The 11,020-nt window shown below is 41.8% G+C and overlaps 1 protein-coding gene across 3 annotated transcripts; it reads left to right on the top strand.

Moving 5' to 3' along the window:
- Positions 1 to 604: 604 nt before the first annotated feature.
- On the top strand, positions 605 to 10,953 carry TTC14 (tetratricopeptide repeat domain 14). 3 transcript variants are annotated; one of them, XM_075418274.1, is made up of 12 exons: positions 605 to 824; positions 917 to 1,038; positions 1,674 to 1,873; positions 2,264 to 2,348; positions 2,434 to 2,563; positions 3,213 to 3,365; positions 4,044 to 4,115; positions 5,937 to 6,056; positions 6,140 to 6,262; positions 6,841 to 6,958; positions 8,964 to 9,073; positions 9,543 to 10,953. In XM_075418274.1, the coding sequence occupies exons 1-12, from the start codon at positions 661 to 663 to the stop codon at positions 10,495 to 10,497; spliced, it is 2,352 nt and encodes a 783-aa protein (XP_075274389.1). In that variant the 5' UTR covers positions 605 to 660; the 3' UTR covers positions 10,498 to 10,953. The 3 variants fall into 3 exon arrangements, 1 of the variants encoding a protein (XP_075274389.1); XR_012763665.1 differs by lacking the exon at positions 8,964 to 9,073 and having other exon boundaries at positions 6,841 to 8,502; positions 9,543 to 9,565; XR_012763664.1 differs by lacking the exon at positions 9,543 to 10,953 and having other exon boundaries at positions 6,841 to 8,502; positions 8,964 to 9,050.
- Positions 10,954 to 11,020: the final 67 nt, after the last annotated feature.

Raw genomic sequence — 11,020 nt, 5'->3', positions numbered from 1 at the left:
GGGGTCTGAACTGGTGAGGGGACCCGGCCCGAGGGACGCGTGAGGGAGCAGCACCGCCTGTTTCTGGTGCCAGCCCCCTGGCAAGCTGCAGCCCCGGGCGGCCGGGCTGTCTGCGCTGCCCCTTCCTTCGCTCATTTGTCGTTAATTTAACGCAAGCATTTACGGACTGACTGAGAACTAACCGAGAAGTTCTCAGGTGCTGTGTTTCCTCAGCTCTGCCTCCTGCAACGAACCGCCTCGGGACCAGACAGGCTCCTGAGGAAGCGCTGCCCGTTCCCTTTCACGCCCGCGTTGGGCTCCCGCCGCCCGTACGCAGGGACGCCTCCCGCTCCGCCGCAGCCGGGCCGGCACCGCGGGGCCGCAGCGCCCTCTCCCGACGTGGCGGCCGACGAGAATATCTGCAGCCACCGCTGCAGCTTTTACCTGTCAGATTTTATCCTTCGTTGTTCTCGCGGCCGTTTCAACACTGGCAGGGGAGCGCTGCGGCCTCGCCCCCTCAGAGCGAACCCGCGGTCCTCCCGCTCTCCAGGGGGCGCTGCGGCCGCGCCCCGCACCTGGCCCCGCCCGCTCGGCGCGGCGCGTGCGCGTTGTCCTGCGGCGTCAGGCCGGGCCGGGGGCGGTGCCGGTGGTGGCTCCGGTTCCGGGCCGGGCGGCGGCGGGATGGATCCGGAGCTGCTGCGTCAGGCGCTGAGCTACCACGGCCCCGCGCTCCTCTCGTTGCTCCGCGCCGAGCAGCACGACAACCCCGACTTCCGAGGGCTGCTGCCGCCGCCGGGGACCGTCTTCGAGCCGCCCCGCGGGGCCCCGCCCGCGCCGGCCGCCTGGTGAGGGGCGCCGAGGCGGCGCGGGGAGCGGGGCGGCGAGCCGAGCCGTGAGGGGCGGCGGGGCCTTGCTCACCGGGTTCTCCTCCCCCTAGGAAAGAGAGGGCGAGCATCGACACCGAGATAAAGCGCTTCATTGCCAAGAAGGCTGACCTGCTCTTCGCGCACTCCTGGCAGCCCAATGGGCCTCTCTCCGAGACGATCGAAGAGAACGAAGGTGAGCGGTGAGCAGCTCGGGGCGCGGCCGCTCCCGGGGACGGAGGGAGGGAGGGAGGGGGCCCGGTGAGGACACGGTGCTTCAATCATATCACAGAATCACAGAACCATAGGCTGCAAAAGACCTCTAAGATCATCAAGTCCAACCGTCCACCCAGCACTACCACGCCTACTAAACCATATCCCGAAGTGCCACATCTACACGTTTTCTGAACTTCTCCAGGGGTGGTGACCCAACCACCTCCCTGGGCAGCCTGTTCCAATGCTTGACACTCCTTCAGTCAAGAAATTTTTCCTAACATCTAATCTAAACCTCCCCTGACACAACTTGAGGCCATTTCCTCTCGTCCTATCGCTAGTTACCTGGGAGAAGAGACCAACACCTGCCTCACTACAACCTCTGTTCAAGTAGTGGTAAAGAGCAATAAGGTCCCCCCTCAGCCCCCTCTCTCTTTAACTAGCAGTATTCTTAAAAGCGGCGTGAAAATTTTTGCTGTTGCTTCTTATAGTCTGCGCATAAACTTCCTGTTACTCGAGTAAATCAGATTTTAACACGCTTTGCCATTGTGGAGCATTTGGTGTTTTCAGGCTGTAGCTTGGGTTGTTTCCTAACTGTGAACGTCTCGTGTGTTGCAGAGTATTATGCTGTTATGCCTCCCCTGGAGCGGTTCATGGAGGTTCCCAGGGAAGAAAGGAGAGAATTATTTTTTCGAGACATTGAACGTGGTGATATCGTGATTGGGAGGATTACTTCTATTCGTGAATTTGGCTTTTTCATGGTGTTGATTTGTCTGGGAAGCGGTATCATACGGGAGATAGCAGATTTAGAAATCACTGTAAGATACAGCCTTGATCAATATTTTATTCTTGATAAGTAGTAACTTTTTAATGTATTAATCATCTCTTGTATCTCTTAGTGGATTGGTATGTGTAAAGGTGAAACAACTTTGGGATGGTGGGTGGTAGCTGAAATTGTGGACATCTTATGATACTTTGCTGAGCCAGCGGATGCCTGTTTTTATGACCCGTACTCAAGATTTACTACTTTTGAGTTGAAGAGTTTGTCATTTATGGTTGAGTAAATTTTGATTTCAACCGAGCCATGCTTTTAACTATCATGGCTCTGATGTGCGTTAAGATTGAACTGATCATCTGCTGGCTTAATCTTGGGGTGAAAGAAACACTTTTGGCTTTGTTTGTGAAATTCCCACTTTCTTCTATTGCAGGCACTTTGTCCTTTGAGAGATGTGCCTTCTCAAAGCAACCATGGAGATCCTTTGTCCTATTATCAAGCTGGAGACCTTATTCGAGGCAAGTGGCTGCAGAATTTGTCAGGAATCTGTTTCGGTTTTGAGACACCTCTGTAATTTTATCTTAACTTTTATTGTTTCTGTAGCTGCAATCAAGGACGTTGATCGTTACCATGAGAAGCTCGCGGTCTCGCTTTACAGCTCGGCTCTTCCACCCAATCTTTCCAGTACAAAACTAGGTGTAATTACTTCTGATGACTTCCCATTACATTATAGGTAAGAATACATTGTTCAGCTGTACTTGCTAGGTGCATTCAGTGTGTCTGACGAGCATCTTTGGCAGACTGTTCTTTAAACTTGTTGATGGTGTTTCTGATTTAGTTGGATGATTACATACTTTTTGTTGTTCATCTCTCTAACATACTTGTTTCTGGATGTGTCAGGTGTGGTTGGTCTTTTAGCATCTTTCTCAAAATGTAAAGAAAGCAAAAAGCAGGTTGAGGTATATGTCACTATGGGACTGTGTAAACAAACAAACAAAAAAACCCATACAAAAAAACCCCACCCACCTCAAAAAAAGAAAAAAAAACTTGGGAGACTGGAATTTGAAACTCAGGTTGTGTTAAACTCTTCTAAACTCTTCAACCCTGAGAAGGCAGGTATCTGCAATTTTAGTAATGTTTGTGTATGTCATGGAGACCCCCAGATGGGTGCCAGGATAGGTTTCAAAGCTCGCTTAAGCCAAAGGATATAAGGCTTGCTAAACAGTAGGAAAATATATGCCTGTAATAGAGAACAGCTTGTATGCAATAATAAACATCAGTATAGGCATTTTTATTGTAAACCGATCATAAGCGTCATAAAATTCAGTATAGTGTCTGTGAAGTTGTGTTTGTGTACGCTGGTGCTTTTTTTTTTTTTTAAGGCGAAGCTTGGAGGTTGCTAATACAGGAGAGACATTCGAAGAGGTTTTGCATCGTTCCCCAGGATTTGCTAATCCTTCGTTAGTTGAATATTTAGCAGAAAAACTAGGACTAAGTGAATCAAATCCACCGTCTTTGATGAGAAGTCTTCAAATGTAAGTGATTTTTACATTGTTCCTATCCTGTAGCTTTGTGGAGATTATTCTAATCCACTGCAATAGACTTGCGAGTGGAAGTCCTAGACCACTTACACTTAAATCTTTTTCATTTTGATTTGCATGACTGCAGCTTATGTGTTCTGAGATACTTAAAAGCAAACTCCTCTAAAGTAAGGAATTTACATTTGAAATTCTGTTGCTCTGAATAAGCAGGACACCTTATCACACAAAAGGTTTGCTACCAAATACTTTAAGAATTTATTGCTTAGATCTTGTCAACGTCTTTGATTTGAAATGCAGGATGTTTAAGTTTTAATGCTTTCTGTCAGGACTTTATTCACAATATTTATTTTAGTACTAGATCTGACCTCTTTAGTAAAATAGGCTCAAACATATGCAATGGTTGATACATATATATACACATGTTAGGCCACAAAGTAGGTGAGAATATGGTATATTTTTGTTAAATGTACTGTAGCTGTACTACTTCCAATTCCACACTTTTAGAATGGGTTGGGAAAAACTGGTTTCAGAAATACAAGAGAACATTCCTGACTGAGGGAGGGTAGTAAGGTGTTGTATAATATTTCAGCTTATTTCAACTGCAATACATATTGTAAGTTTGATTTTGTAGACTCAGAAGGACAACTTGATGGTTTTGTTTTGTCCTTACAGTAAAAATTTCAATGAAGAAGATTTTGCCCCTGCATTGAGGAAAAAGCAGTCTGCATCTTGGGCTCTGAAATGGTATGCAATACTTTTTCTTGTCAGAACTTATTGTTAGGTTAGGTTGCAGATTAAATTTCCTAAAAGAAAATACAAAGTGAACTATTTTTCCCACTGTACGTGTACTGATGTAACCAGGAAGATCACCTTGAAAGTAACCCTGACTGCCAAGTGGGTATGTGATAGATAAAGTCTTGAGATTCAGTTCCAAAAATACACGTTGGGTTTAAGGGAGAGCTGTTTAGAGTATTTATAATATGCTGGCCCATCGATGAGATGAGAGCAAGATTTGTGACAATACGAAATACACAATTTTCTAATTGGTTGTTGAATGACCTAATACTGCTTGTCATGCCATTTAAGCCTCAGACTGTAGATTTAACAAGTGCACTTGCTGTCTTTGAAAAGTTAAACATTATTTCCCTGGCTGCATTTGGAACAGCAGCTCTGGATAGGTGTTACTGCTTTTACAGCATGCAGTGTGTTTGGGCATGCTACAGGGTGGAGGAGGCAGAAGAAAGACAGACTTTTCTCCTAAAAATGTAAATTTTTTGTGGAAAAAACTTCTCTTGAATCTCCCAGCTCAAAAAAAAAAAACAAAACCGAGTGAAGCCTCAGAATTTGTTTCTGTGCTAACAAAGCACTGTTTTTCTTAAAACAATAGCGTTTTGCAAGTTTGATTAATTGCAGAAGTTGGTTATAATGGTGAATGAAATATAAATTTTAATTTTTAAAAAAGTCAGTAATGAGAAATTCTGAAATTCAGCTCCTAGCAGTTTTCGTCCAATAAGCTGATCTCTTGGCAAATGTAGAAGGGCTCAGGTAATACAAAATACAAAACCTCAGAATACTCCATTTTGAGATGAACTGATTTCAATGTGTACCCTCGTCCTGGTTTCGGCTTGGATAGAGTTAATTTTCCTCCCAGTAGCTGCTGGGGTTTTGATTTAGTATGAGAATAATGTTGGTAACAAACTGGTGTTTTTAGTTGTTGCTAAGAAAGGAATTTTTCCAGGTTCTCGGTCAGCTGATGAGCAGGTGTGCAGGAGCTGGGAGGGAGCACAGCCAGGCAGCTGGCCCAAGCTGGCCAGTGGAAATATTCCATACCATAGGTGTCATGCTCAATTTGGGAATGGGGCTGGCTGGAGGGCAGGAGGCTTTCAGTCTTTCGGTTCAAATCCTCTCTTGACTGGGAGTTTGAACTTTTTTTCGGGCTGTGAATCAGTCATTGGGTGGTAAGAAAATTTGTATTGGGTATGGTTTGCTTTGCATATGTATTGTTATTGTCGTTATTACTATCGTTATTAATAACATTAGCAGTAGTATTAGTATTTACTTTGTTGTCTTTTTAAATTGTCTTTATCTCAATCCGTGAGTTTCCCCTTTTGTCCATTTGTGAGTGAGCGGCTGTCTAGTTGTCAGTTGTCGGCTGCTGGGTTAAACTACAACAACCATGTACTCATCTCACCTCGTGTCATTGGTCTAATGGTGATTTTTAGCTGTGGATATAATTAAGCCTGTTCCAGTTTAATAGTGGCAGGTCACACAGAGTTTTGTGCAGAAAAGTGGTTAAATATTCATTTTGTAAATGAAAAACAGTGTAATGTAATAGCACCGTCTGCAGAAATGCTCTCCAGTGCCTTAAGATTTTGGATTAAACACAATATGTTGTGAAATTATGTGAATATTGCATTAATTTGAAATGCCACTGTTAAGTACATGATAATAAGGTCAAGTTTTGTTACCAATCAGTTGATTGGAACCATAATTTGTGACTAATTAACAGTACAAAATCTGCATAGCCTGACTTTACATAATATTTTTCTAAATATTTTTCTCCAGTGTGAAGGCTGGGGTTGATTATTTTAAGGTTGGGCGCCATGTGGAAGCCATGAATGAGTACAACAAGGCTTTGGAAATTGATCCACAAAATGTTGAAGCTTTGGTAGCACGTGGAGCTCTGTAAGTCTGCTTGTTGCATTGGCTTTTCTACTTTGTGAAAGAGAAACATCACTAAGAACAGTCCAACCTCTCTGTTGTTCTAGATATGCAACAAAAGGAAGTCTGAACAAAGCCATAGGTGATTTTGAAATTGCTTTAGAGAACTGTCCTACCCATAGAAATGCAAGAAAATACCTCTGTCAGACACTTGTGGAAAGAGGCGGGCAGTAAGTGTTGGGGTTGTCTTTTTGTTTTGGTGTTAACAATTTTTCTCATAGTATTTGTTTAATACCATGCTAGTTAGGACACAGAATGGCATCTTTCCTTCCTGGCTGTGTGTTTAAAAAAAAGTCTTTATTGGAAATACACCTTCTCCTTTGTCCCAGTTAAAATCCTGGCAAAATATTTGAGGTTTAATCTTTGATATCCTGTGTTTGAATATATTCCAACAGGTTTGTTGTTGTTGGCTTTTTTGAAGAAGGTATGTGCAACAAAATGATGTTCTGTTACTCTACTGAAATAACTGGTTAACCAGCGTGACACAAAATTTTACTTTTGAGTATTAAGGAAGTAGATTTCTTTTAAATCCTGTGTTAAGAAGAGAGAGACAATATTTTTGAAGCTGAAATTTCAAAGAACACTGTTACTGATGATGATTAGGAGATAACATGTTACTGAGGTGGGCTAAGATGATAGGTAGGGTCTTGAACGGATGCGGTGGTAATGGCATAGGTAGTCCTAAAAATAAGAAAAAACTGTCAAAAACTGTGGCTGAACTGTGTATGAACTATCACTTGAATTTTAGGTTGGAAGAGGAAGACAAACTACTAAATGCTGAGAGTTACTATAAAAGAGCCTTAAGCGTGGATGAGACTTTTCAGGAAGCAGAAGAGGCCTTAACAAAACTCCGTAAGCACATGCAGGTGATTCTTTACTTTCTTTTCATCTAGTGCTCTCCATGGCAATAAACAACATCAAAAATCGTATTAAATCTTTTGAACAGGGAGAGTTTAACTTGATGGTTTGTCTTACTCTGCTTCCCTTCTCCACAGTAAATCTTTTATAGTGAGCATTATGGCTGTACCTACCAGAAGAAAGGTACCTCTTGACAACTCCACTGTCTGGAACAGGATAGTAAAGAAATGACAAACAGTGGAGACAGGGAAAGAGCCAAGCCTGCTAACTCTGTCAGCTAAAGCAAGCATAAGAATATTCCATCACACAAGCATGATTAATAATGTTAATTTATAACATTCTGTGAATATAAACATGCAAAGTGTAAAATACTTAGGCAAGTCAAATAAACATTGCACACCATTGTACTGGCCAGATCCTTGTCATTTGCAGTAATTATGGAAAGGTAGAGTACCAGCAGCCAAAGCTAACTCATGGGAAGATCACATGAGAGGGGAAATTAAGAGATAATTGAGAGGAAAAGAGCAGGAAGTGGAGGGTGGTTGTGCAGGCAGTTTTTAATATCGTAGCTTTCTTCTCTGCTGTCTCTTTTTTTTTCCTCTCTTCTCTTGCACACAGCGTATTTCCCAGGTGAGCCCTGGCAGGTCTCTATGCTAATCTGAGTTGTTGTCTTTTTTCTTCTATTTACCTCCTTTAATTGTGGTGTCTTCCAGAGAGGATCAAAGAGTAAAACAGAGCACTGGGGAACATTCTTGTTTTGTTCTATGCTTCTGCATGTAAGGAAGTGCATAGACTGGGGTAGATGGCCTTAATCAACACTTCTTCAGTTGGTGGAGCCATAATGCTGACAGGTTGTTTTGAAAGAAGGGGGAAGAGGAGATAGGACAATCTGTTTAATAAAACTGAACTACATCATAGATAAACTATTGTATGGTATTTGAGCACTATCCACATTTGTCTGCTGTGTCAGTCTCACTTAAAATGCTGAAGAATATTCTCAGCAAGCAGGAGATAAATTTTGCTCTGCTTTAGTGTTTTCCTGGTGTAATGGGTCAGTGATGTAGCAGATAAAAAACCGCAATGCTAGCTATTGCTTGTTGGTTTGCATAGGCTTAACTGCAATGAAGAGTTTCCTTTATTGTATCTTTAAGACAGTTGCAAATTTTTTGAAAACCATCATCAGACTTTCTGCTCGCTCTGAATATGAATAGCGCTACTCTTTAGGGCTGTAGATGGTGCAAGTCTGATCTCTAATAGCCTTAAGGAGTTTAAGGATTGTTCATCTGATGAGATGCTCTTCTGCTTTCTGCTTTACGTGTGTTTTAATACATAAGTCTGATACTGCCGCTGTTGTGCTAGAATGGCTGAAACAAGACTGAACTGTGTTTTCCTGTAATACTGATGATGTGTTTTTCTCCAATGCACTTTCTTCCGAATTGGACCGTTGTTGCTGTATCTGACATCTGGTGCTGCTCATCACCAACAAACCCTTGGAACATGATTTGTTACGTAAACTATGCGTCAAACTGGTCTGTGAAATGGGTACAAAACGGTTTGTATTCAAACATGGCCAACTTGAATACATTTTCAAATGGGTTCTGCCATGTTTTACGTGTGAACTACAATAATGATACTTTCCCTCAAACTTTTTCTTTTATTTTTTCTCCCTTTTTTTCCTTCTCCGTGTTGCTAATACTGGTTTTCTTGCATATGATATCTATACCTTTTGGGCTTCATGCTTCACGGTGTGCTGGATCACGGGTACCACTGCAATGGCTGGTCACATACATTTTTTGATGGAATAAAAACTGCAATATGGTCCTTAATGTAAACCTGATTATCACAATGGCCAATGCCAAACTCCTGAAAAATATTAATTCTTGATCTGGGAACCTGGTGAAACATCCCTGGTGTAATTATACATTTGAATGGGGTTGGGGACATGGGGAAAAATACCTGTGTTAACACTTACTTTCAATGTAATTCTTTTTATGATGCTTGGGTTCAAAAAAGAAATCTTTGGAAATGAGGGAGAAACAAGCTGCCAAAGAAGAGAGACAGAAAGAAAAGAAAGTAGAAACAAGTGCAGAAAAATTGCGTAAGCTCTTAAAAGAAGAAAAAAGGTAATTGTTATATTCAGTATGCTGATTATGTGGCAATAAGAGCAGATAAGACTATGAACAATCCATTTCCAAACAGATTGCCCAACGGTAAGCTAGGTAGAACTTCTACCTAGGTAAGCTGCTTTTCCTCCAGAATTTCTTTGTGGGTAGTGTCCTTAACGGCATATAACTTTTAATGGAGATATATGGAACAGAAGTTACTTGAGAAATACTTTGCAATGTGAAGTATTTGCAAAGTGTAATGCCATATTAAACTGGAAAAGATGCCTTTTATGACAAACTGATGTATTTAATCTTAATTTTTTGATACAGAAATGATATTTGAAATTGTCTTGCCAGGTCAGGCTCAGTTTCCATTCATGCCTTACAGTCCAATCTCAGCCACACTCTGGGGAGTATAGATTTGCTTTCTGTTTATTATTTTTGCCTGATACTGAAGATTATGTAACAGGTTAATTACATTTTTTAGGTTGAAGAAGAAAAGGAAAGTATCAACGTCCTCCTCCTCTTCCTCGTCATCATCATCAAGTGATTCTTCATCAGATGTATCAATTTCTTCTTCCTCCTCTTCCTCTTGTCACAAGAAACGTAGGAAAAAGCGTCGGAATAGATCCGAGTCTGCCCACAGCTCCAAAAAGCGCTCATCTAGAGCGCCTTCCCATTATAAAGATCAGAGTAGGGAAGAGGAGTGGTATTCGCCTCCGGCTGATACCTCTGCTTCCTTTCTTAACCAAAATTTTGAAGTGGAAAAACTGCTGGAAAGGCAGGACAGCGTAGTGTGTCCAAAAACAGAAGTAAGAGAGAAAGACAGACACTGTTCTTTTTCGAGGACTTCAGGTGAGGATGAAGACACTTTTGGAGGTAGGTCTGAAGATTCAAGAGATTCTTACAGTAGCTCCAGAACTCTGCCAAGTAGTAGCAAAACTGAAAAATATGGTAAAACAGATAGATTTTTCTCCAGTTGGAGAGGCTCTTCAGGTTCATATCGTAAGTCAGATGATAAACCCAGGATGCATTATTTTAGGAAAGTAGAAAGGGACATAGAGGGGAGAAGAGAGCAGTTTAAAAAACATGGCTCAGGCCAAGACAGGTATTATATGTCTCCAGCAGGGTCTGACTATTCTGGCAGGTCAGTGGGAAAGTACAGATCGTATTCTAGCACCTGTATACGGGAAGGCAATAAAAGTTATGATAGTGATAGGCATGTGTTAAGTCAGCATAAAAGTGAAAGTGAGTATAAGACTAGGAAAAGAAGTTATGAGGAGACTAATAAGACAGAGGAACCAGATGAGGAAGCGTCTTTAAATGGGACAGCACAAACAGAAAGCGGCAGTAAAAGAAACCTGCCCCAGAACTTAGTTAACATCTTCAATCAAATAGCTGAGTTTGAGAGGGAAAAAGGAAGTATGCAGAAGAAACAGTAAAGTACCTACAAAAATGCTGTTCTGACGAGTGCAGTTAAATGAACTTTTATCTCTCTTGAGGAAATGCATAAGAAGAGTGGTAGAAAGGCAGAATTTGTTCTGTCTTGCGGAATGTCAGAGAATTCTTAAAGATTGTATAGTGGAAAGAGGTGCAACGGTATCTGGCGTAAAATACCAGTTGTTATTTAAATTCTAAGTTTCCTGTGCTCTTAACTTGGGCTGTTCCTGTACACTATTCCCTGTCTGATGGGTTGAAATCCTTTGATACCCCTGGACCGTAGGTAGTTGTGGAACTTACATCAAATATGCACTTTAACAGACATTTTTGTTTGTGGGGTTTTTTTTTTCATCCCTAGGGGTACTATTGACTGTTATTTTTGTATGAAACTTACCTTCCAGATACAGAAGGGGAGTAACTGAATGAAAGTCATGTGCCATCAATGTATATAGCTCATTTGATCATTAAATTTTCCTAATTTTTCTTAATTTTGTGTCTTGGATTTTGTCAATGTCACTGGGATGT

Source organism: Opisthocomus hoazin, chromosome 4, assembly GCF_030867145.1.
Source record: "Opisthocomus hoazin isolate bOpiHoa1 chromosome 4, bOpiHoa1.hap1, whole genome shotgun sequence".
Classification (NCBI taxonomy): domain Eukaryota; kingdom Metazoa; phylum Chordata; class Aves; order Opisthocomiformes; family Opisthocomidae; genus Opisthocomus; species Opisthocomus hoazin.
The sequence above is the reverse complement of the archived record's forward strand: the minus strand, read 5'-3'. Positions and strand labels throughout refer to the sequence as shown.

Bases quoted from the DNA above. Each gene is read 5' to 3' on its own strand.
- TTC14 (XM_075418274.1), top strand. From the start codon at position 661: ATGGATCCGGAGCTGCTGCGTCAGGCGCTGAGCTACCACGGCCCCGCG. The intron at 2,349-2,433 runs GCAAGTGGCTGC...TTGTTTCTGTAG, and splicing joins AGCTGGAGACCTTATTCGAG to CTGCAATCAAGGACGTTGAT. The intron at 6,263-6,840 runs GTAAGTGTTGGG...CTTGAATTTTAG, and splicing joins CTTGTGGAAAGAGGCGGGCA to GTTGGAAGAGGAAGACAAAC.